General features: G+C 35.3%; 1 protein-coding gene across 9 annotated transcripts in view; it reads left to right on the top strand.

Annotated features, from left to right (window-relative positions):
- The window catches only part of UBR3 (ubiquitin protein ligase E3 component n-recognin 3), a 102523-nt gene that overhangs the window by 60428 nt on the left and 14684 nt on the right, over positions 1-27411 (top strand). For 5 of the 9 annotated variants that reach the window (XM_086896723.1, XM_086896721.1, XM_086896719.1 and 2 more), the window contains 6 exons: positions 1356-1466; positions 2985-3197; positions 3994-4130; positions 9559-9644; positions 18247-18352; positions 25289-25389. In XM_086896723.1, the coding sequence (XP_086752849.1) occupies positions 1356-1466; positions 2985-3197; positions 3994-4130; positions 9559-9644; positions 18247-18352; positions 25289-25389 (754 nt within the window). The remainder of the gene's footprint in view (positions 1-1355; positions 1467-2984; positions 3198-3993; positions 4131-9558; positions 9645-18246; positions 18353-25288; positions 25390-27411) is intronic. The other 4 variants (XM_086896724.1, XM_086896722.1, XM_086896720.1 and 1 more) reach the window with 1 other exon arrangement.

The following is a 27411-nucleotide window of genomic DNA, read 5'->3' as shown; positions in this document are numbered from 1 at the left end:
CTGGCTAAGACTTTGAGGTTGTTTTCTTGTTCGGTTGGTTTTGTTAAATTCTTCTTTTACAAATGCTACTTGGTAGCATCATTATTAGATATATGCAGTAAATAATGGTTTTTCTGAATAAAATATTACTTCTCTGGGGCTTAGCTAGGTATATCATACAACATTATTAATACTGCAGTCTACTAAATCCTGCAGGAGCCAGCAGGAAAAAGTCTTTCTTATTTCATGGCCTGAGAGGCTCACAGCACATTATGAATGACAGGTTGAGGCATGGTAACAGGAGGATGTCCCACAGCAAAAAATTTGTAATTTTGCTTTGGTTTCCAGCTCACATGCAGGAAAAAAAAAAATTAAAAAAATACACACACACATACACACACACACACACGTATGTGTGTGTATATATATATATACTAGGATACCCTTAGAAAATGCAAGTATCAGAGTTATTTATGGTACTCTGATTTCACATCATACGTTAAGACCATTGTAGGGTCAGTGTACATTAAAAATTATTTTCCAATTCTAGTATCCATAAATCTTTATCTGTTCTTTAAATGTATAGCCAGAATGTACATTTCAGTCTGTGTATGACGTTTCTGAGAAATGGAGATTTAATACTTAGACTAACTCTAGTTACATATTCTGGAAAAGAATTTTCTAGAGTTCCTTATAAATTTACCAGAGGTGATTGTTTCTTCAGGTCATTATTTTCAGAAAAAAAAAAAATACCAGTGGGTAACTTTTTTGGAACTGTGAGCTGTAAGTGCAGTCTACCAATAAGGCCAATGTTTTCAAAACAAACCTAATATACAACTAAGTTCCCTAAACAAGTATTTGTTTTCTTTTCCAATTATGATGAGTTATATATGATGCTGTTCAACAACTCATTAAAACCCCTAAGTGTTTACACTGAATTTTAATAACAGATTGTCATTTAATTATATAGCAGTGGTGTTGTTATTTTGGTTATCTACAAAACTGAACGAAATGTGTTGGAACAGTATATTGCCCTTGTAAATGGAATAACTTCTGCTATTGGAACAGCTGTTGGAGTTAGACCCACCTTCATGAAGTAATACAAGAGACTCCTTAAAGAAATTGTTATCTTAAGTGACAAGAACTGCAGAAGTTTAATTTAGCTGTTGGAATGGCATAATAGCAGCCATGTCAGTCAGCATAAATAAACACTTCTTATAAAATTGATTTCTTTCTTTATTTCCTCAGGATATCTTTTAATTAAGTAGTATGCTAATAAAAATCTGTCTATTTTGTAAATCTTGAAGTTTTGGTAAACACTTTTTTAGCTTTATATACAATCATTGTTTTTTCTTACTATTGTTGCTTTGCTTTAGAGTTCCTGCCTACAAGCAGTGTCAATAGGCTGGGAAGGAGGTGTTTATGTACAAACTTGTGGTCACACTTTACACATAGATTGTCACAAATCTTACATGGAATCCTTACGGGTAAGTAAAACTGAAGATCATAGTTATTTATTTGGATCTGAACAGCTTTAACTGAAATCAATTGGATTTATGCTGTTCAGATCAATTAAATGTTTTGTATGAATGTACAGAATGCTTTTATTATGTTTCAAGAGTTTACTAACTTAATCTATTATTGCATCTTGACATTATTAACAAAAGTACTTTGTTTTCAGTTACTCTGATATATAAGAAAAAATCTTGTACAGAATTAACCAGTGCAAAAAAATGAAAACTACATGAGAACTTCTTGTGTCATATTAACCAGCATTTTTGTTCAAGATTACTTACAGGATAATTCTTCAGGTTTTGGGTTTGGTGGGTCTTTTAATGGGGTTTTGTTTGTTTGGGGGAGGGGAATGGTTGGTGGGGGAGGGAGGTTGTGATTTTTCTTAGTTAGTTTTTTGTGGTTTAGGGATTTTTTTAAAATTTTTGTTGATTTTTTTCATTTTGAGAAAAATTGTGCAAGTTTTTCTTGTATTTTAACAAGCAATTCCTTGTATTTTTAGTATCAGCATTGCTCATACTGTGAAACTTAACCTCTAAAGAAACTAGGAGGTGTGCAACCTTTCTTGGATCCCATGATGAATTTTTCTTTTCCATATTAATTTAAATTTGCTTGCAGCAGTAATTGTGTCATCAAGATAAATATAAAAATTACATCAAGTAATGTAGCAGCAAAATCTGGACTTTCATGGTAGAGTCTCACTTTACAGAATTTTGGAAAAGTAAATTCTGAAGTAATTTTTCTGGTGGATTTTTTATTAAACTTGAAACAAACTGTTACTCCATGTAATTGTGTTCTTGAAGATTCTAGATTATTTAAGTGAACTTCTGATCTAGCATGTTTTACTAGTACCTAGATGAGTGCATAATAATTTTGACTATTTACTACCATGTTTAGGACTGAGATAATTTATACAGACCTGTGTTCATTTGGATAAAACATTTATTTTTACATAATACAATTAGATATCAACATGGGAAGCCATGGAGGCAACTCATGAAGCTGAAGCAGTGTTTCTTGCCAGTTAACTGGAATACTGAGGACACGTCCTCACATTCCAAACTGTGTCCATTCTTTCATGCTTCATGTGATACAAGAAATAATCAGGGTTTTCATGCTGCTGGCCAATGGCTCCTTGATTAGGCTTTTTTCAGCCTGTACTTGGAGTCTCAAACTTTATAGGAATTGTCAGAAAGAAACAACAGGCATGAAATGTTGGAAATAATCCACTGAAGTCTTTCTACTTTATTATGGGGATATTGTTGACAATGGAGAGTGCTCAAAAATCAGGAAAATTAATTGAGTTGGAGGATTATAAGACAGTCTCTAGTAGTTAAGACCTTTATCAGTAAAATGGGAACTGTTCCTATTATTCTTTCTTTACAATTTGAGGTTTCAGACTTAGGTTTTTTTAGCTATACACCTGAAATACCAAGCTAAAAAAACTATGATTGTTTGCAAATTTCAGCTACATCTTCTTTTTTTTCTTTTAGAATGACCAAGTCCTCCAGGGTTTTTCAGTGGACAAAGGAGAATTTACCTGTCCCCTGTGTAGGCAGTTTGCCAACAGCGTTCTTCCTTGTTATCCTGGAAACAACATGGAAAGAAGTGTTTGGCAAAGTCATAGTAACAAGTGCATGCAAGATCTTGTGCAAGAGGTGGAAGACCTTCAAGAGCAGCTGGGAACTTTCCCAGTAAGCATCAGTGTAAGGCAGAAAGATCCTTGTTAATTTGCCTCTATCTTTCAGTTTTTACTTTATATTGCATTTGTGATCTTTTAGAAACCTGGCAACCTCGAAAAGTTCCTTTTCTTCTGATATTGAAGACAACATACTATTGTTTTCTTATCAAGAAACTTAGACCATTTAATGTGATACCTACTAAAAATCAACAGTTGAAAGCTGTGACAAAATGTGATTAATATAATTTTTTTATTGAGTACATTTTCAGTTTTCTCCATAATAATTTGCATAGAATGAAGTAATGTAATAAAAAATATATTTATAATTTCCATGCAATGAAAAAATAGCAATAGTAATTGTAACTGGAAGCTATTTAAGCAATGTCTCTTAAGAACTTCGTAAGGTATGGACTATTTTACAGAAAGAGTGATTTTCTGGTGCTTATGTGTTACAAAGCTTCATGAGGTCCTCTGAATGACAGAATACATTATATTAAATTTTGTTACCTTCAAGTCTTGATGGAGATGCTTTGTGGTTTTGTTTACTTGTACAGTGCAAATATTTTTTAAAATAGCACAAGCACTGAGATTCTTAAACTTAGGAGATGGACAAAACAATTATGTTTTCATATTCAGAACAAATCAGAATAACTTTCCAAAATATTCTGACACTTCTGTGAGACAGAATACTGACTTTTAATGCATATTTTTTCATAACCTGCAAACGTGTTTTACAAATATGGAATTGCTACTCTTTACAATCAGCTGCTGCATTTCTTCAGGTAAAATTAACTAATCTTCTTTTGTATCTTTGTTCATAGTCTGAAACCAATCTCAGTAAAGAAATGGAATCTGTAATGAAAGATATAAAAAGTACCACACAGAAGAAGTATACAGATTATAGTAAGACTCCTGGATCACCTGACAATGATTTCCTGTTTATGTATTCTGTAGCCAGGTGGGTATATTTTCCTTCTTGTATTTTTTCTTTTGTATTCCTCACAAATGGTACTAGGCACTAGATAGCTTTCTTCTTTAAAAAAAAACATTTAAAAAAGATTTCATCCTCTCCAAAAAGGACTTCTTGAATACTCAGTACATCAAGGTTATATTTTCTGATTTTCATATACAGGCATTATGCGAGATGAGAACATGTGCCTCTCAGTTAATTTTTACTATGTGCAGCAGTGGTACAAAACCCAGAGAACACTATGTTGTATGCTTTTTTAGTTTTCTTATTAATTCAAGGTTTTGCTTTCCATATATCAAAATTTTAATGTTGCATTTCTTGTTTTACTTTCCCAAATTGTCAAATCTACTCTGTCTTCTGCAGATTTTTTTTTCTGCCATATTGCTAGTTTTTAAATCATAAGGTGTTTTTATCTCTCTGCTACACATTAGTTTTATTCACTTAAAAGAAGATCACAGAAGGAGCAACCAGGAATTTCTCTTCATGTAGTCTTTACACTTCTCAAAGTGTTGAAATGAGCAGCATTCTCTTTGTGATGTTTGACTGTAGTTTCAGAGCTGTCAGTGTCACATGCACTCTCCAAGAAAATCAGTCCCTCCTATACCATTAATTTTACGGTACTCTGAATGGTTAATTATTCACAGTTACTGTAATACCAGGTTTTCCCATAAGAACTTGAAATACTCATTAAGAAAATAATTTTCTAAACTCTGATTTACTGAGGCCTGCAGGGAAGGTGCTGACTGCAGAGAAACTGCAAGCATAGAAGTGATGTCATTGAGTAGCATTTTTTTGTTGCAGTTTTATAAACTCTGCTGAGTGTCTTAGTATATAAGCAGTGAAAATATTCAAGGCTTGACTCAGCAGGACTCTGGCCAATCAAATATAAGGTTCTGCTTTTCACAGAAGGTTGCACCATCTAATCTCCAGAAGTCTCCTCCAACTTGGATTATTGTATTATTCTATTAAAAGAAACGCTATCTGTGTTCTGAGTATTTTAACTGATACAGATGAGCTATGAAATTCTATACATAGCAAGTTAAAGGATTATTCCATATTTTAAGTGGTATATGCTATATGAAGATAAGTAATGTTGGGATTTTTAGCAATTGCCTGTTTGATCAATACAATTAAATACCCTCCCAAAAATACAAAGAACTCCAAATTAATATTTCACATATCAAAGTATGATTACCTGTAACCATGCCATTTAAAATACAAAAATGGTGTTTTTTCTGGGTACGGTGTTATATAACTTTTAAAATGCTATCTAAACGTATTTTAAATATATCTATATATTACATTTATATTTATACACAGAGCTCAAGATTTGTTTTCACTCAAAGGGTTAAAAATACCTCAAACTAGGACAGCATTTCATTGCTGCTTGCACTGCTGGAGAGAGAAATTGTGGTTGACCACTAAGATTAGGATATGTCACTTGTACCCCTTGTGACCTCTTCCTGGTAGCCTTGTGTCACCAATTTTCCATTTATGCATGTTTGAGGAATTTCAGGTGTTGGATCCAACCTTCTCTATTGTTACTATAAATCATAAGATCTCTAATGAGGGAACCTGGCAGATCAGCTTCAAGGTGGTTAATCTTTCTTGCTTTTCACTGCAGCAATCCAGATTTACATGCTTCTACTATGTGATAATTGCATAAGAACTATAGGGTTAAAAAAAGTTAAACTTTTAAACAGACATTTTAATATAACTTTACAGTTTGTATTTATGGAAATAAATCTGTACATCATCTTCCAAACTAGAAGAGTTTCTTTGTATGATTTAATTATGTGTTTAATTTTAAATAATCAAACTACACACTGTCCACAATTAATTAAGTCCACACGTCCTGAAGTAATTTACTGTCTATAAGTTATTCCTGTCATTCAACCTGTTCCTTCCTTATTTCCATCCAGAGTTGTTCTTGAGATAATGATACCTTTGTGTCCCTTACCAACCAGTAATCTTTGAGCATTTCTAGTTCCAGGTGTTCTGAAGCATTTAATTGATTTTGGTCAGACCTTCTACAGCTCTTGCAGTTTTTCCTGGTATTTAAGCCTTGTGTAAATGCGCATTTCAATACAATGCTATTTTGATTACCTCCATCTTTTTCCATGTGAATTAAATGCTTTTAATCTTCTTATAAGTAATGTTCCATTTTCAATCAGAAAATGACATCATCTCCAGTCCTCAATGATGGTAGTTTACAGCTGAATGCCAGCTTTGCAGTGGATTAGTGCATGCTGGAATGGGAATGTGAAACGATATGTAGCCAGTTGCTGCAGTTTATTTTTTCTCTTTCAGGAAAAAAGGAACTTACTTTTCTTCATTTTTGCTTGCCCAGGCATATGTCACCAGTAGCAGAGAAAAAAAAACAACAAAAGAACTCTTTGCCACCTTGTGGGAGGGCTAGCTGCTGTCTCTTTTCCTAGCAAAAGAGGCATTCTAGGTCTTGCCATCCAGACTTGCATGCACAACTGGAACAGCAGCTCCTTGGCTACCTCCTGCTTTTCCAACAGTCATATCTTGTTAAATTTGTACCCTTTTCGTGCATTCCTCCTTGTCTTTGCTGGCATTTATGAGATTAGTGTAGGGTGTCAATCCCAAATCACATGTGCCTAGCTTTAATATCAATGGCTCCACATTCAAAGCGTTGAAGACTAATTTGTGTGGCAGTATCTTGGTGGACTGTTTATGTATTGCATAGCAGTAGGTTTCATGCTTTTGTTGGCTGTGCAAACAAACCTTTTGGGTTTTCTGTCAGCTATGTGTAGATTAATGTGAGAGCCATGTGTTCTTTCCTTCTGAATCTGTCTCTCAGTATCTGGTGTTTTTCCATGTATGGGTTATATTTGTAAACTGAAGTGAGAAAAATGATAGTGCTTAGTATGCTTCTTCTGTCCCAATAGGAAGAGCAAGTCTAGCCAAATATATTCCCTTTCTGGAAAGGACATTGCATTTTTACTTCCCTCTACCCTGTCCTGGTATGAATTCTCAGAAATACAAAATCACCCTTCCCACCACCAATACATTCCTTTAAGAAAAGCCCCCATGAAGGGATGAAGTAGTAAAAACTCCTGTTTGTAATCAGGAGTCAGGACAGCTGAGAGAAATCTATTTTCTCAGGGGTTTTTTTGTGAATGAGGAGGATAAAGGCAGTGTTTTACAGAATTTTTTGCTCCAGTGAATGATGCTGAGATTTCTAGATAGGAAAAGAAGACACTCGTATAGATTTTCTTTCTCATTCTCTTTCCTTCATGTTGAGGAGTCTGAGACAGCAAAGGATTCTTTCAGAGACCACTCTGTGCTCCACACTTCTATCAGTTGCCCCCAGTTTTTCTTCATTACTTTTCTTCAGTAAAGGGCAGAGGGTACACAGATGCTCAAGTCAGAAGGGAGCTCAAATTAGGGGGGAGATACACTGGTCTTCAAAAATTATTGAGGTCTGTACCTGATGTAGGATATTTGCTGAAGGACAAGTGTTAATTTTCACATAAGATGCTTTCTCTACTGTGCCTTTTTATGCCAAGTTATGTTTTGAAAGAGACATATTGAAGGAAAAGGTTAATACTTATATTTCCAAGAAAGCTGAGCTATAAGGTGCTGCCTTTGAGGAGCTGGGGACAATGAAGAACTGTGGGAGGTGAGAGTTGGTATTGTATATGTGAACAGAGTATATGATTACAGAAATAACTTCCCTTATATTCCTTATAGTAAAAAGTACTATATGGCACCTCATATGTACCAACAAGAGGTATTTTTCAGAATTGTCCCTGAGGTTTGTTTTGTAAATTGGCATATATGCCTTGGTGAAAGGGAAATATAAAATTGTAGATCTAGAAAATTATTCTTAAACATTCAGGAAGTCTTTTTGATTTAAATCTTAATTATCATTGTTTTAGTGGAAGACTGTCACTGATTTTGTTCTTCAAATTAGTTATCAGAAGGTTCACAGAAATAAAATACAGTGATTTCCTTCATATTCCCATGATGAACTAGCACATGCTGATCTACAGTTGCTATTTTGTCCACTAATATGAAATCCCTGTCCCTGCTTCCTAGCTGGTAGATTTTCAGAAGTTCAGTGAGCACTGCAAATCGCCTGAAGAGTGGAAAATTCCCCTGTCACACAGATGCCCTTATCAGCAGCAACCAGATGGAGCTCTGAGCAGGCACATTATCAATGTTAAATTGCCTTTTCTGAGTAGAGAGGATTAAAGCATTCCTTCAGAAATGGATGGCATAAGCTGCAAATTTAGGGATAGGAATATTCAGAAATGTTGCTATTTTAAAAACACAGGAAAGTATCTTAACAAACACTGCATATCAAAATGTATTAGTCTTTCAAGCTGATGAAGCTGAAATTCTTAAAAATAATTTGTTTTGAATAAAAGTCATTCCATAGTGTCTTCTTAAATGTATGGGGGGGATGTTGTTAGCTTGGATATGTTATGTGCCTAAAATTCTAGAATAAATTTCAATATGGATTCAGTCACATTATATCGAACCTAAAATTGTTTCATTTTTCATTAAAGCACAAAGTATGTTTAGAAAGAGATTTGCAGTTTGGATTGAATTAGCAAAACAACACTTCAGAATAATAGAATTATATTCCTTTATTTTGATTTTTAAAATGTATGCCGACATACTAAAACAGGCTCTCAGAGAATATAAGATAATCTGTTTATTCCAAATCTTGAGAGTAAAAGATAATGCAGTATTGAAACATACAATTCCAACAGTAAACAAAATTATCACATTTGGCCTAAACAATTGGTGCCTAAGTATCAGATGACAATAATACTAAGAAAGAAAGCATCAGTGTGACATGCAGAGATTCAGTGACACAACTCGTTTCATACTAATGAGCTGCAGTGGAATGGCATTTCATTCAGAATTAACCTCCAAGGCTTTTATTAACTGACTTATCTATAAAGGGTAGTGCTTTAATTCTAATTTAGACTATATTCATATTTAGTTGATGCCATATCCATTGTACTTTCTGGTTGTTTAAAGTGAAACAAAAGCTCTGCCAATAAAGAGAACACTTTTTAAGCATATATGATTGACTGAAAGTTAGCCAATCTGTATATTGTCTTTCCAGATTTGCACATAAATTCCCTTATTATGCTGTGTGCATACAGAATAAAGCACAGAATTAACATTTTTTTAAAATTCTTTCCTCACAATTCTATGCAGAACTATGTTAATATAGTATTTAAAATCATATGACAATATCTTGATAAAGTTTGTTTTATTCTGAGCTGTAGTTTGGCAGTATTTAACACTAAAGATTGGTTCACAGTATTCTTTTATTTGGTGTATGTTGGGAGTTTGTCATGATTCGTTTGTGTCCATAGAAGCTTGAATAATGTTTTTCTATTCAATACTGTTACCTTTTTTTTTACAGAACAAACTTGGAACTTGAGCTGGTCCATCGAGGAGGAAATTTGTGTTCAGGAGGTGCAAGCACAGCTGGGAAAAGATCATGTTTAAGTAAGCTCCATGTTATTAAATGCAGTATAAATTATTTCAATATTGAGTAAAAATGTCTGATTCTTTCTGGTATTTTCTAAATTACATCAACTTTTTACTTCTAAAACCTTTTTTTTTTCTGCCATAAGGAGTCTTGGGGGTTTTGTTTCTGTTAGAGAAATCTGAAAACTAATTTGTACAAATTCTTCATTAGAGCTATTTATGTCTTGTACAATTATTTAGAAATCAATTTTCATACTATGCATGTAATATTTTTTAATAGGTTTGTATTTTTATGAGTAACACTAGAAGTATTTTAAGGGTGAAGCAGGAAAGCTTTGTTTCACCGTGGTTGTTATTAGCAATAGGAAAGAAGTTTGGTTTCTGAATGCTAATATAGCTCATGCCTTGGTGTTATACTTAGAAACATGCTGCTACAATGTCCCATGCCTTTAATTTTCCTAGTTTTTCCACCAAGATTTGTTAATTTTCTTTCATAGAAATTGTCAAATTTTGTTGTTCTGAAATATTTAATTTAATTAATTGTCAAATAAAGCAACTTTTTGCTGCCAGAAGTGTTTTTTTCTTAAAAGAAAATATTTTAATCTTTTACTGGAATATAAACAGTTACAAGTAGATTTTTTCTTTTGTCAGGAAAAATTTGAAAGGCTGCCAGAATACTGCTACTACTACTAATGCTTATTTAAGTCAAGCTTATGTAGCAATAGCAGCAGATTCCATAGGAAAAAAGAAAGTTAGGCCCACCTCTGTCTTTTGGTACCAAATTTCTGGGGGATGCTTTCCTCACCCTTTGAGGTGACAAGCCACCAAAGAAATCTCACCAGGTGCTATGTTGTCCACATTTCCCCTAGGACAAAAGCCTTCTGTTAGTGCCAGGAAATGTGTTTCAACTAATTTCATTCATTTCAAGGTTATCCCCTTTGTATTCAGAATTGTGTATATATTTAGGGAGAAGAAATTTTTTAACTCCATGATGTGATTTGACTGTTTAAATATACTTGTACGTAGGGGTTTAATCTGAAATTTCTACAATATTGGTTGGAAAGCATATTGATGAATTTTTAAAACCAGATAACGTATCTTGATTTTATTTTCTTTTTCTACTTACAATACATTACACTTTGTTTACAATAATATTTTTCTGTTCCTTTCTCAAAATGTTGTGTAATTTTGAGTGTGTTGTACTAGTGCTTTTTCCTTTAGCAGTTGCTATAAGGATTATAATCACTTTTCTGTTAAAGGAGCGTGGACAGCATTTTACCACAATGCACTTGTTTTTTTCCACAGTTTTGGATAGAATGGTAAATTTTCTTATTTACATCTAAGTCAGTTATATTGGTGTTTTTAATATTTATCTTGCACTCCAGACACATTCAAGGCCTTTCAGGTAAAGGCACAACATATATGATAGTGTTGCTGCGTTAAGCAGCACAGAGTTCTGTGAATGTCATTTATTCATTGTTAAAATGTCCACATGTTGCTTATGTTCTGCATTGGTGCTTTGTAAAATTATGTAGCAATCTAGTCTTATTTAATCTTGCATTAAAATAGACTTGTTTTTTAATGTAAGGTAATGGGATTCTACTAGAACAGACCTATATAGTATTTCCATTTATTATTACTATATTTAGGTTTGGACATTAGGCTAAATATGACTAGTGGGAGCAGAGTTAGCTTTACATATATAGCAGGGTGTGTTTTCACTATACCATTATATAATTGTGTATCTCCTCCACTGCCCCTTCCAGATCCTTGAGTTTAAGTTATGAAAAATTGCAGTTCTGTAGATTCATATTCTGAAGTATATTTTATTATCATTCCATTGTAATTTATTTTTCTAAGAGCAGTCCTGTTTTTGAAGTTTCATTTAAAATATACCTTTAGCCTCTTCATTGTCTTCTTTAATATTGAGGAAAATATGGTTTTTAAAATCCATACCCCATCTAGAACTAGAGTACTGTTTTGTTAAAGTCTTCCTTACACAGTATTGAAACTGCTTTTGTTTATAAACATGTTTCATGTCAGGTTCAGCAAAAGTTTAAAAAAAAACCCAGTTTTTTTAAAGGTAAAACATAAGCTGGTTTAGGTTTTGCTGTGTGTGAGATACTGAGGGAGTTCTTTTTTGATTAAGCATACCACTCTGTAGTAACACACATTTGTAAGAAGTGTGAAGTTTGGTGATTGGATATTGTAGAAAATAGAATATGTTGTCCCAGGTGAGCTCTTACAGCAGCATATACCAGGGAAGATGGTGGGAACAAATAGGTCAAGAGCTGTTTAAGTAGATTGCACCATGAGGGCAGCTCCTCTTGGGAAGTGAAATTAAGAATGATTAATGTAGCTCTTAGTGACCAAGTACGTGTGAGAAGAATGGTGAAGAAAATTTGGCTGCAAAATTGCTATTTTAAGGCTTAAAGTTCTGTATGTGTGTGCAACCAAAAAATGCAAATCGTATCCTATTACTTTTTAATTAAAAATCAAGTCTTATTTGAAGGACTACATTACAGTTTTAGAGTCTATGGCCTTGCAAATTCTCTTGGGTTTAGGGAAAATTAAGATACATAACACCTTATTTCTCTTACTCCTCTGTTTTATAAAGTGTAACAGACCTGTTTGTCTTCATTGTTCTGTATTTGTCGAACAGGGCCAAAACACAGCATTAAAGCTGAATAATTATGATTTCTCTGTACCATTTTTATATAAGACCTTGAGCAACCAGGTCTAATCGAATATGGCAGGGGTCTGGGGAGGTTGGGACTAGATGATCTTTAAGGTCCGTTCCAACCCTAAGCATTCTCTGATTCTGTGACCTCTAACTTGTGTAGATGTTTGTCTTTGCTATTCATACTCTGGTAATCTCGCAGTAGCTGGTGAACAGTCCCACAGAATTTAAAAGTTACGTATAAATTAATTTATAATCTTCCTTTTTTAACTTTGAAATAGTACTATTTTCTGTCTGTTTCTTTGAGTTTTGGTTGTTTTGTTGTTTTGGGTTTTTTTCCTTTTTTCTCCTTTCTGAAAAGGATAGAATTAGGGTTTTGGGTAAATATTAAATATTTTAACTTCCTGTCCACTGGTTTCAGTTTCTCTGTAAATGAGCTCCTTATGCTTTCCACAAATGGCAGTCTGGCACTGCAGCATCAACTTCATTAATTGGAAAGGACATTATTTACAACTGGACATCAAAAAATTATTTAAGAGTTGTTTAAAGTCTTCTTAAGCAGAACATCTAGCGCCTTTGTAACTTCTGCAGTGGGTCTAAAGATTGAGAAACAGTATTGCTACGTGAGAGTTATTTTGGTTGGTTGGTTTGTTTTGGTTTTCTTTTTCTCACTCATTTGAAGCCTTTATTTTGATTATGGTATTAGTATCAGTTTAATCAGTGCTTTTAGTGTTTTTGTGAGCATAGAAACACCTTGTTTCTCTTCATGATTCTTCTGTTTCAAATGATGAAAATAATGTTGAAAATAATGGCTGTCTCCATTTAATGAATATAGACAGTGACACTTGGAGCCACTTAGTTCCGGTTGGGAGAAAACCTAACTCTTTTATGACTTGCAGGATTGAATTGCTGTCTCTTTCCTATAAACATTGATGTGGATATGGTTGCAAACAGTCATACGCAGCTCTCTGCAGCCACTGAAAATAAAGAGAATAAAATAGTTTTCAGGAATGCATTGCTACAGTGGGTTTCTGTGGTTGGTTGGGCTTTTTGGTGTGGCAGTGTTAGGGTTTTTTGATTTGCTTGCTTGTTTTGGAGTTTTTTTCAGTTCGGAGCTGTCAGTCTGCAGATCCTTGGTGCCCATTCATGCTAACTTGGAAAAAGCAGTTTTTCTCACTAGCAGATGATCTTAAGTATTTTCTAAAGCACTTGGTGTGCCACTAATATCTAGTGTGGGAGAAGCGAAGATAGGTATTGTTAGAATTCTGTTGCTAAAGTTGATTTCATACACTGGTGAGTTTGGTGTAGAGGGTAATTAGCTGCTTCATCAGCAATTAAGACTTAGTGAAGATGTAAGAGATTTTGTAAAGACCATCCAGTCTTAATGCCTTAATAGGCTTTTGCTGACCTTCATGTTTTTTTTACTGATTCAAGTCTACTGGATCAGTGATGAATGGGAGGATGTTGTCAGCTGTTGCTAAGTGGACTATGTAAATCTCTACCAGGAGGAAAATACTTCTCAATCTCCTTATTGACAATCGAGTCCCATCGGGTTGTATCAAGTGGTTTTAGTTATAATCTACATCCTTCTTGATAGTCCCAGTAAACTTTGGGAGAAGGCAGAAGCTTCCCTGGTCTGGTTTTAGTTATAATCTGCATCCTTCTTGATAGTCCCAGTAAACTTAGGGAGAAGGCAGAAGCTTCCCTGGTCTGGTAAGTTCTTCACAGCTGAGACAAGGATGTTTTCAGTTCCACCTGCAGTGAACTGCTGTGTCACTGTCTGATGTTTTCACATTGTAATTATGAATACTAATTTAGGGAATGTAAAAAGGGAAAACTGGATCAAGACAGAAAATTCCATGACAGCAGTATATGTCCTAAAATAAAGAGAGACGGGGTTATAAACACATTTTCTAGACTGTTGCAAGCAATAAAAAGGCAGCTAATGCCTTAGTTTTCTTTGTTTTTATTATGACAGCACATTTCGCTACATTGTGGAATTGGAATTAATAACAGAAAGCATAATCTTATTTGAAATCTGGTAATTTGAGAGTTTACCAGTCAAGAGACCAGAAAAAAACAAGTAGAAAAAAAAGGCAGAAAAACATATGTAGATATTTGGGATCACTCTGGCAGAGATCAAACCAAGATTATGAATGAGACCAAAACTTAAATCTGAATGCAACTTCCCAGGTCACTCATTTTTGTCAATTGAGCACTGCATTTTTAGAACTTCTACCATTCATCTATCAAATTGCTGTCTTTTTATGTGTTGAATTTAGTATTCTTTTGTGCTGTGCATATTACACTAAACCTGAGAAGGACTGTGAAATTGCCATTGTGGACTTCTGCTTTTTGCACTGTAACATAGCAGAATATTTTTAAGAGTTTTGTCAACATCTGTAAAATGATTGTGCTTGATTATTAGAAACAGTAAAGAATGCAGGTGCTGGTGCAGTGTGGATATATAGACAAAGTACACTTTGGGTATATTTTGTTTATAGGCAAAATATCTTTGGGATTTGTAGCAGTAGCAGTATTGTAATGCTTTCTCTTAGAGCTTCAGTCCCAGTGCAGAGTGTCTTAGCCATTGAGCTGCTCTGTTGAAAGTACAGACTCCAATTGAGTTTAATGCCCCTCTCTCACAATAGATTAACTCCAAGAAGTAAATCTACCAAGAACAGCAGTGACAATAACAACAACGGAGTTATTTTCATCATTTTTAGAAATGGATTAAGGAATGCTAATACGACTGAAAGCTAGTTCTAACTGCTAACCTAGATGATTCTATGAGGCATTGTTTAAGCTTTACATGTATTCTGTGAAAACAAAGACATAGGCTGAGAGTTGTGACAGCAGTGTCTCAATGTAGGTAATACTTGGGTCTGTGATCATGTTTTAAAACAGTGGTAATCTTGCCCACTCAAATGTCTAAATTTTAGAATCCTTCCAAGCCCATGATGACTTTTCTGCAATAAGTTATATTGTGCATCCAAATTGTGTGATTTTTATATTTATTCAAATTATCTGAATACAGCCTGCTTCAAATATTATTACAAAATTATTAAAAGAGGATGATCATATTCAAATTTTTTCAATTTTTTTTCCGGCTGCAGTTTCTGAAATTAATATTCTTCCTACAAAAATTGATTAAGAATGATCTTTTGGTGACTCTGAAGGCAGGTCCTGCCTTTTCCCCTGACAAGGGGGGGCTCTCCTGGAGAGAATCAGCTGGAAGATGGACTGTGAGGGGCAGAGAGGTTTGGGATACCTGGTGAGGTTATGACCTTCCTTCCCACTCTTTACAGGCGTGGGCACGATTGATGTTTGTGGGTCATTGTCAGGGTAATGTTTTCCTGCTACTTGTTTAAAAACAGTCCTTATGTGTATTTTAAAGGTTCTAAGTAGGGTATAAGAAAATGGGAGGACATTCTGTATTTTTGTGCTTATGCTTTGGAATTATGCATTCCACAAATACACAGGAAAAGCCCTCGGGTATTCCTCTGGCTCAGGGCAGGTTTCTGCCAGTCCCTCAGGCATAGGGACATGGTGCAGCATCGAGCACTTTGTGCACTATCAAGTTGCCAGTTCTTGCTTTCCATTGCTCCGGTGTTCTCCTTGGCTTTCTCCAGTACCTCGTAGCCATAGTAAGCGGTGAGTGAAGCAATTGGAGTGACTGTGGTGTGAAGCAGAGAGGAGGCTCGGTGTGTGCCCCTGGCCGGAGCCGTGAGGCACGGACTGAGCTCTGGGGCCAGGCTCTGTCCCGGCACTGGACACGCTTCCAGCCGCACGGCCCTGCTGGCAGGCGGGACGTGCTGTCCTGCACGGCTGCTGAACACAGGCTGCCAGGCACACCCAGGCACGCAGAGTGTGGCTCCATTCCATAAGCCTTACACATTTGGAGATTACAAATAAATTCTCCAGTGCTAGAATTTGATGCTTGCCTGCTTAATTTCATATTAGTAAAAGCTCAGGAGAGTAGCTGTTAAGGGAACAGGGGATGAATTAATTACTCTGAACAATTTTCAATTTTATTTTTTTTCCATTTTGTGTAGTTGCCCATTTCTATTTAAAGCAAGAACCAGCTGAGGAAAGAAAAAAGCATTCATTTTAGTGAACAGGCAGGAGGGAAGGGACAGATATTTTCATGGGTTTAATTCCAAATAAAACCATGCTTGAGGGTTGTTTTTTTTTATTATTTTGATGGAATGTAAGTATATTTTCAAAGTTTTCGACTTTATCAGCAAAGCTGGTTTGCTAAGAATCTCTTGCCAGGAGTAAAGATGACTTATTTTGTCCTCATTGACTGTTTTTATTCAGAAAGCAGGTGGCAGCTATCAATTCCAATGCCATCTACAGCTCCAATTATTTTACAAACCCCAGGAGCTAATTACAGCCCTCAGGCTCTAGCAGTCAGCTGATTTCATCATGCGACTCTTTTGGCCATTGCATACCTCTGAGTAATTGTCTATTTATGGAAAATAAATTAATAGCTGCTATTCTACTTGAAAAGAGGACCTGTGAGTGTGTAGGTTGAGCAAGTGGGTTTTAAAGAGAAGGAGAGAGATTTAGAGAGAAAGATGGGAAGGGATCAAGAGAAATAAAAAGGGGTGGAGAGGAAAGATGATGTCAGGATGCTAAGGGAGAAAGTTAAAATGAAAGGGGAGAAAGGAAGCAGGGTCCTGGAAAATTGAACAGGAGAAAAGCATGACACCCCATAGCAAGATACAGTGTGACAGGAAGGAAAAAGTAAGCAAAATTGTGGGAAATGATACTTTAATTATATCAGTATAAACCTATGAAGACAAAAAAAGATTTGTTGAAAAAAAGTGAATTCTGAATAGTCCCTGATCTAGTTTGAGATATCCCTGCTCATTGCAGGGTGCTTGGACTGGATGACCTTTAAAGGTCCCTTCCAGTACAAACCATTCTGTGCTTTTTATTGTGTGTACCTTTCTGCAAATGCTCTTGACCTAAATGGTGCTTGTCTACTTGAGTAGCTTAATGGAAGGAAGGGTTAGATGTTGTCTTTATTTGTGTGATCAGATGATTCATAGATAAATATACAATGTGCATTTTAATATACTGCAGTAAATCTCCATGAGTAGTTATGCATCCTCTGAAAAATTCTACAAGTGTTTTGCAAATGATGTTTTTGATACAGTGGAAGTACAGAAGGTTTTGAAATGATGAATGTCAGTGAACTCTGCTTGCAGGTCGTACGGACAAATCTCTGACATTATAAAGACTCTTGCTACTTTAGTGTCATTGATGTGTTGTCAGGAGTTTGTAGGTTTGGGGATTTTTTTGTCCACAAGCTACCTACAAAATAACCATATCAAGGCAGAAGGAATATTAAACCTTTTAAAGATGAAGAACAAAAGTGATTCTGCTGTAGGGAAGAACTTGTAGCAATTTTAGATTAAATTTCAAATATGTTGTGCACAGAACTTAACTGTGAGAGAGAGGAATGAAAGCTAAAAGTATATCAGTTTAAAGTTTATCAGTTATCAGTCCGTATTAAGAATTGTTTAGGAAATCACCACTTCTGGCATAAACTGGAGAGGCAAGTGAAGTGAACTTGGAACCTTGGCAGCATAATAGCACATGAAACAGGATTTTTTAAAAAGGCCTGTAATTAAGTATGTGGAGCACCAAAACAACTGTGATCTAGTCAAAGCTTTCTAAAAAGCCTTTCTCTGAAACATTTTTCTGTATATATGCATGTGTTCACTGCCTTCTATTGAAATCTTCTATTCAAATCCTTTTTTTTGAAAATAAATCGATCCTTAACAAAAATATGCTTGTTAAGGTACAAGCTTATTTGGAATGAAGTGACAGGCTTCTCAGAATCTTGCAAAATACATGATGGCAATTTAATGTAAAAGAGTTCATATCGCTGTATATAATACTCAGCAATCTGTCTTCTTCACCTTTCAGATCAGCTGTTTCACGTGTTGGCCATGCACATGCGCCTCTACAGTATAGACTCTGCATACAATCCCTGGAGAAAACTAACCCAGCCGTTGCAGGATAAAAATTCAGAGCAAGTATTTTAATTTACCCAATATCAGTTTTATCTGGTGAAAGAAACATCCTTACAGAGGGACTTGGGGTAACTTTCTGTCTTAATTTAAATTCCTTATGAGGTATGCTGATGGATTGAACATCTAAAAATTGTATGTATGAATTTTTAAAAATATATTTTCCAATTTGTTTTACATAAAAATCTGACAAATACCAGTATTGAGCTAAAGTTTAAATGCACCTCTTGCGGAATTAAGCACATGCAAATTGAATAGTATTGAGTAAGTGGATGGGGGAACTGCTGTTCTTGATGCTCAACAACATTTACATTGAGATGAGTTGGTAGTTTATTGAAAGTTGAGTAATAGATAATAATGTAATAATAATGTAAATAGGTCTAATATATGTGAGAAATAATTATATTTTAAGCTAAAAATTGTCATCAACCTTATTATTTTAAGGAAGTTACTTACCTGAGTTTGCTTTTAAAACATAAACCTTACATACACAGCTGTATAAGGATTAACAATATAATAAATTGAACTATGTACTTTGTTCTGCAGGGGCTTATCTCCTTACTTGATTTAAGACCCATCACTTTCCAGATTCTACCTTGGTGATGTGGAGAAAGGTTTCTTACCTAAAACCAGAATATGATTTTTCCTTATAAGAGGAAAACAGTACATTTTTTTTTCTCTTAGCACCTTAAGCATCTTCTTCATACTAAGCTCTACATTTTGTAGCTTGCAATTACATCAAAAGACTGTCCTTTTAGTGCCTATCCAGCTGTTTGTCAGCACTTCTAGGAGTCTGAGGTAGAAAGCATCATGCAATTTCAAAAACTGGTCTGGAATAGTGATGCCACAACCCTAACTGCAAACTGGGAAGACTGTTAAAACATTTGTTGTCATTTCTAGTTTAAGATTTTATTGTTCTCTTGGACCCAGGATTGTTTTTGCAATGAACATTAGATTATTGGAGTAATTAAACTGTATCAAGAGATTAATTTATAGACAATTAGCAGAAGAAAGCATCAAGCATTTTATAACCTGAAAACCTATGCTATTCAGCACGCATTCAGACTGCTTTGAGGGTCTGTTTTCATGTGATTCTGATTGAGACCTGACCTAGACTGAAGAGTGGGATGATGTTAATAAATTTGGTGTATGGTTGGCTGAGTTACATGAGGCAGAATTAAGATCATGTGGCCAGAATGGCTGTGGGACAGACCATGCACTTCTTGTTTTGGCATTTGAAGAGCTTGCTGGCTTTGGAAGCAGCTGTTAACAGAGGGGGGCTCACAGAGCTGATGGAATTCACCAAGCATTGGTCATGTCAAGGCTAAAGTGTAGTATGTTAGATTTCATTAGGCAATATTTTGAATCACTTAGAAATTAATGGTACTGTAGGTCTGTGGTGCCTTGCTTTGCAGAATGGGTTGCATGCTGGGAATGTATTTGAGCCATTCTTGTGTTTTCTGCACTGGTTTTCAATATTTCATGGTAGACTTGATGATATTAGTTTGGCACAAAGTCCTAAATAGTTTGTAGGAAGCTACAACTGAGATAGCATCCATTTTGCCATGAAATAATTTACTGGTGAAATGCACAGATGCTTTTGAGCTGGAATATTTTTGCTTACTCCTTGGAATGTTTTCCCTTCCTTATGCATGCTATGAAGGAGGCAATTTGAGGACATGTTTTTCATGTATAAATTGGAGCATAAAATGAGTATCTGTAATTATACTGCAGAAATTTGAAGTGGTAGTTTGACTTTAAGATGGCATTCATAGGATTGGTGTGTATGATCTGATTGCACACTTCTTAGAGTCATATGGCCTTTTGAGAAGGACAGAATAGCAGATTTTTTCAGGTACAGAAAAGAGTGCTCAGAGCCATTAGAAGGTGACACACTGCTGAAAACTGAAAAAGCTTAAGAGGATGGCGGAGAAATAATCATTGCAGATTTTAGATGTGAATGGCATTCTGCCACTTTGAAGTTAACTGAGTCATCTAAATCATCAGCCTGACCTGCATATGAGACTTCAAGCAAAGACTTGTAAGAAAAAAATGTCAGTGAGAGAAAAACTTCTATATTTTCTGGCTGTATTACTGTGATTCCAAACAATGTAACTTTAGGGAAGTCACAGAAGCAAAATAACATCAAACCAATATGTCATCATCTTCTTCTATTTAATTTTCACTTTAAATTATTATTTGAGTTGAAAGCAGTTTTCCAGAGAAGCTAGTTTAATCTTTATTTATTTAAAAGCATAATTTTCAAAATGGAAAGAAAAAAACCCTCCACACATGCAAAGATCTGTGGAATTTCAGTGCCATTACATTATCTTCTAACCCTCATTTAATTACAGCTGTTTTCTTTAAAGATACATAAATATTTACAAGTAGAACTACCCAGATGTAGAACCCACAACTTTTATCTGAGTTTTCTACAATTCAGCTGTCATTCTTCATAAATAATGCCTTAGATTTCCTGTGTCTGGGAGAACTGATCAAAGTAACTTTTAAAGAGTCTCACAGAATTGCTTCACCGTACTTCCCAAAACCACTGGTTTTGTCTGGAGTCTTCTACAATTGTATTTAGATCTCCTTGTACCTGAAAATGGCAATTGAAAGGAAATATAGGAAGGACCTCAAGCGGCAGCAGCAAGGTAAAGTATAAATAAGGAAATCTTGAGCAAGAAGATAGTCTATCAAAAAGGGCCTAAATAATGTGAACTGCTTGGAAGATGAGGGAGAAAAAGAAGGTAAATCTGGTGAACTGTATGGTTTAGTGGATTATTTGTCCTGTGCAGTTTATATTGCAAAATTAACTGTACGCTTGGTCCCACAGGCTGTACTTAAGCAAATTGTTGTAGGTACAGATCTGGTTTCAATAGTGATCAAATAAACAATTACTGTGGTGCAAAGGGGGAATAATAGCTTCTGGCAGGGGGCAGGCAAGGAACAGCTGGAGGCAATAATTACTAAACCCAGACGTGAATTTAATGGACTAGTCCAAATAGTCACAGTTTCAGGACCAACAAACATGAAATGAAAAGATACACATGTTTTTTAAAATGTAAATCTCTAGGAAGGCTGAGATTTTTGTGTCTATTTTGACAGACGGAATGTGTTAACAGAATGGATTGGTGAAACATTTAGGATCTTTTCAGTAGAAGCACTTGGAGGGAGGAACTGCATGATAAACTGAAATGCTGGGTTATTTTTACTACAGTGTTTCACTGTTTCATTCTAAGCTAGATCGCTTCAGAGACTGTTTATGGTGTCGTATTGGGGCAACAAACTGCAGCTCAGGGATAGGATTGAGCAGCTGTGCGTAGGAACCTCATAAGTCACATCTCCATCACAGAAACTGTTGTGAAATGGGGAAAAAAACTGCAGTTTTTATGAAGATACTCTGAGACAGAGAGAGTAGGATGCATGTATAGACCACCTCTTGCATAAACCTTAATTAAACCCTGCTGTTTGGTTAGTGGGGTTTAGTTAAGGTTTATGCAAGAGGTGGTCTATACATCACAGGCTGTGACAGGACTTATGTGATCTATTCCATACAACAAAAAGCCTGCCTGAAACAGCTGTCTCTCAGGACATGTGTTACAGTGCATAGGTTTTGACAGTAGTGCCAGCTTTTGAGTATTCGTTCTTGGCTGTTTCTTCCTTCCCCTACACTACAGCTCACCATCTTCTTTGGCTGTGCTAATGTAACTTGGGCAGGCATGCTGCGTGAACAAAGTCGAGCAACAAATCCATGTTTTTAAAAGGTTAAATTGAATGAATTTGGGAATGGGTGACAAGGGCCTGCTGGGGGCACTGCAGTAAAAGAGGAGATGCCCAATGTTAGTACTGTCAGTGAATGTATAATGAGAAACTGACCTGCTGTAAAATCTGCTGTGACACAATGAAGAGCAAATATGAAATTGTGATTATATCCTAAGGTGCAGCCAGAATAAATAGTAGTATTCTGCTTTCTTGCAGTGAATATCAGAAGCTGTGTATTAGATTGACCTTTCTGCCATCTGGGATTTGTGGGCTTTACTTCTTATCCTGCAAATTGTGAAGAAAATATAAGTTTGGCCTAGTTGTTGAAGCCTTCATTTAGGTGTATCTATATCCCCGTGTCTCAAATTTTCTGTCTTAACTTAAAGAGGTGTGAGGCTCACAACTTTTACTTTACTTATTGAATTTCTACCTTTATAATTAGTTAGAGTTAACATCAACCAAAAACTTTTAAGTATCTCTGGTTGAGAGAAGAGGGAATGGGGAGCATTAATATAAGGAACCACCCTAAGCAAAATGCTGCTTATTTCAGAGTACAACAGAATTTCCCATTTCTCTGTATACATTCCCAAAGAAGTGACTCCTGCATAACAGCTTTCCAGAGGAGGATGCAGAATACAGAGGCAGTTTTGCAGCTGTCAGGTGATAGGCAGCCCTGGTTTTGGCACAGAGGTGCAGCCCAGTTACCTTGGGCTGGAGAAGAGGTCATTTCCATAGAGAAAGCTAAGCTTCACATCTTTCATTTTAGGACTTGTTCATTTTACACTGTATAGTTTATTTTCACCAACTCCATTTTTAAAATGGATTCAGCATACAACTGTTACACATTTGAATAATTCCGTATTACTTTGGTCCTATTTGCTGTTGTACTTGTTTCCTTTTTATTAAGTATTTCTGTGGCACAAGTTTTTGTAGTCAGATTTATCAAGCTTTCTTATATGCTTTGGGGATTAACAGAATAGACAATTTCCATAAAACACATTTCTTAACACATTTTGTAGTTTCAGTTTCATTGTCATAATGAAGAAGTTTCTGAGGCTCTTAATAAATGACAGAACAGTTTTTAAGTGCTTCATGTGCTGCAGTACTTGATGTAAGCAAAAGCAGCTTATCTAAACCCCTGACATTTAATGTAGCTTTGCTTCTCAATTCTTATGAACTAAATAAATTAGAGAAGTAATTCAATTGGTCCTGCCTGTGCAAAAGAGTTCATTTATGTGTGATGTTGGCAGTCAATTATGGTATTGTGTAAATATATATGTTTAATAATTTTGACAGAACTGGTATTTGAGCTAATTGTTACATGACTGCTAAACAATATTGATAACATCTGTCAAAAAAGAGTGTTCAGCTAAACATGACCAGAGTAAGTCAGATTTTTTAAATGTTTTTCCAAATCAAATTTTTCCGAATTTATAGATAAATGAAGAATTAAAGATGAGAAGGAATTTAAGGGATGTCCGTGGTTTTAAAGCCATTACAAAATGGGGGTTATTTTAAAATTCAACATTGTAGATCATGAAGTAGAACTAGCTATAGCTTAAAGTAGAATTAGAGAGACATAGTAAGATGAGTATCTTTATGGCCTGTATAATTTTGAAAATGAAGCTTGGCAGTGTGATACAAATTTTTGCCCCCTTTGTCTTCTTTAGAGTTCAATGTACTGATTTTTAGAATATTTAAGTTTTGTTTAGGAGGCTCATATATATATTACAGTGCTTAGAAACAATAATTTTACTAAATGATTGATTATAGTGAGTGGTTATAGATGGTGTTTATTCTGTTGTTGTCTGGGATCATTGATTCAAAAGGACCAGTTAGACCATGTTTTCTGTCATTTCATTTTACAAGACCAGTCAACCATGTGACCGTAAGCGTTCTTTTAATCCTCCTCTTGTATGGCTGCTTCCATGTGTTCAAATTTGTAACACAGATGACCCCTGGCAGTGCTTTCTGTAGAAAGATGCCTGAGTTTTCAGGAAATCGGTGACTATGTAGCCTCCTTCCAAAAGCAGGGCCACGTTTATGAGTTTCAGAGATGATAAACTGGTTGAATCCCCAGAGCTGTTAGAGGACACTAAAGATCCCATGCATGCATCCACATATCCACATACCACCACATACAGGCAACCTTCTGCAGTGCATGGTCTGCAAGGGTTCAGTTTGTTCTTTGCAGCACTGCTGGCCGTAGGTAGAGGACTCTGTTCTGCCTGGGAGACTCAGGTCAGTGAGACCAGGACTTTGCAGCATGGCTCCTGCAGCACAGATCAGCAGCACCACCACTGCTTGCCAAGGGCAGTAAGAACCCACACAGCTCTTTGTACCAGTGCGTGTTGCAGAAGTGGAAGGCTCACAGGGGAGGGGTGTGTATCATACTTTGTCTCAAGCCTGCTCCTGCTTGAGTTCTCCATCATGCCCCATATTAGTTAAAAGAGGGAGTAAAGATTTTTTTCACTGTTAGATTTTTGTTTTGCCATTTGACTTAGCTGTTGAACCTGAAGAATACTGTTGGTAGGAATTTTGTTGAATATTGCTATACAAAACTATAAACTACCTCCTATCTGCAAGAATTTTCTGCTTTTTAGTAAAGGAAAACAAGATGATGATACATCAGTAAATTTGGATAGTTGAAAAGTTTGCACTATCTCTGTGCTTATTTGCTGTCCTTCCAGACATCTAGGGAGTTTATAAAGACTGTGTGTAAGATTGCATAATCCCATCTGTCATGGCTTCATTTCTTTAGATGAAGGAAAGCCATAGCTTTTCTAAGGTCTCTGTTTTCTAATAAGAGAATTCCTTGTAACATTATTGTTTAGCCTGATTACATGTATACACATGAAACGCCATGCTTTGGAAACCAATTCAACTGTTTGAATATTCCTTGACTCTCTATATACTTGTAATGAGTTCAGGCAGTTTTGAATGTTTTAAAACGTTTCAACAGAATGAGGTATCCAAATGGTAATTTCCTCATGAGTTATTACATGAGTAACATTATTTTTTTCATATGAGAGCAGTTTTAAAATTGAGATCTGTTAGCAAATTGTCACTGTAAACTTGATATCAAATGTAATACTATTTAAAATAAATACAAAATAAAACATGAAAATGGGTTTATAGTATCAGAAGTGATTTTCTTTTGGTTTTATTTCCAGGCTGGTAAGTGAAGAGCTGCCAGAAGTTCCTGTGCTTTACAGAGATGTCTCATCCCTTTTGCTTATCCAGATTTTAACCATGCCTCAACCATTGCACAGAGGTATGTTGCAAAAATATGTATAGTTAAATGATTATGTAGATGAGGCTGCTTTCATGATGGTTTGCAGGATGGTAAATCATAGCTGATCTACTGTGTATTCTAAAATAATGTTTCTGCCTTATCTACAAAAGGTGGCATTGAACAGAAGTTTTTGTTCTGAGTTGACAGGTTTATCTGTGTTCCCTGTCTTCTTACCTTATCAGTCAGCTATTCATTAAAGATACAAGAGCTGAGTAGAAACTCAGTATTTCTACTGAAAGAAAAGTGTCCTTTGCTTGACCTTCATCTTTTGCTTAGAGGGACAGCTCAGTACTTCAAGTTGAACTGAGTGCCTAAGGGAAAAAATTTGAAAGATTGTAATTTAATTTGAATTTCAGAGTTTAAATTGCAGCAGTCTTATGTAAAAGTTCATATATGAAGATAATAATTGCTGTAGTGCAGCAATTTCAACAGAGACAGCAAACAGTATAATTATTAATAAATATTAAATAGATATTAAAAACTTAAATCTTTCCTTACTAAAATCAGAACTGTCTTAAAACCTAAATTGCTGTGTAAAAGGAACAGCTAAACCTGGTTCCTCTAGCTAACAGGTAATGTATGTTACAGAATATGGCTTCAGACCCTCTGGTGTCTGGCTTGATTATTTGTACTTGTACCTTTATTTGAAAATGAGGACAAACAAAGCCAGTATCACTTTACTGTTTCACTGACAATGAACAGAATATCTCCCGTGGGAGCTGTGTGGCAGTTTTGATATGTGCTGAGTTTTGATAGTTTTTGAATAGGCAAATTCAGGAACTGTTCTGCTTTTGATGCTTACACCTTAATAAAAACTCTTTCCCCTTTAGAGGTGTTCAGTCCTCAGTATTGAATGTTTAAATTCAGCTGAAGTGACTCTATGTGTATCCATTAACATTGTGGGTTTGCTTTTTCAATTCAATATACTTAAAATCATAGAATCATTTAGGTAGGAAAAGACCTTCACTATCATAGTCCAATTGTTAAGTACATGCTTATGGATTAAGCATATCCAAAAGATTCTTAGAATATGAAAATACTAAAAGAATAAATACTTCGCATAGGAAGACTGTTGTCAAAAATGTACTTTATTTTTTTTTAAACGACAGTTTAACTTTATTGGAAGGACTCAATCATACTAGTATAAAAAGAGTAAATAAAAGTTTAATGAGGCTAACATCTGAAATTCAGGGAAGGAATTGTTGAAGATAAAGTACAAACCAGTAGTGTCTTTGTAGTCGATATCCAAGCATTGAATACCACCATATAAGAAAGTGTGTTTTATCCTAGAAAAGACAACATTCAATTAATAGTAAGGTGTTCTGTGGAGAATTCTGTGAAATGCCTCATATCAGCAGCGTGTTTTGTCCTTTGCTCTTATGTTTATTGTATGTTTTAGTTGAGAGGGAAATGGCAACTGGCAGAAAGAAATAAATGTATCTACTTCAAATCTGTGAGGCATTAAATTAGAAATAAATTGCCATTTATCTTCCTAAATTTTGTTTCATCAATATGGTTAGGCAGAATGAAAAGAAAGTCTTTCATAATTCTTTGTTTGGAGGTATAGAGTGGTGTTCACAAAAGTAAGTCGTAACAAATTTGTTTAGAACTTTTACAATGGGTGTATAGGTCACAGAGTCAAATTCAATATAATTAATTCTTTGTAGAGAGCTGAAGTATAGCTAAGGTAAAATGGCTTGTGAAATGTGTCATAAATACAAGTTCAGCAGTAGGGGTAAACAAAATCTCTGTTTAACCCTACTGTTTCCTGAATTGTCTGTGCTGCCTTTGCCATTGTCATGGGGGGCAGGAGCTCTGGACTTGGCTGTACACTGAAATACATGCAGGAAGCTGATGCCTGTGTGTGATGACAGATATTTCCAGTATATTCCTTTAACAATAGACTTAAGTAAGTTGCATTGTGTCCTTCATCAAATATGACATCTTTTTTTCAAGTTTGTATATAAAATCCTTTTTGTTTACACCATGTTACTTTAAAAA

This window comes from Cyanistes caeruleus, chromosome 7, assembly GCF_971803275.1.
Source record: "Cyanistes caeruleus chromosome 7, bCyaCae1.hap1.1, whole genome shotgun sequence".
In the NCBI taxonomy this organism is placed as follows: Eukaryota; Metazoa; Chordata; class Aves; order Passeriformes; family Paridae; genus Cyanistes; species Cyanistes caeruleus.
The sequence above is the reverse complement of the archived record's forward strand: the minus strand, read 5'-3'. Positions and strand labels throughout refer to the sequence as shown.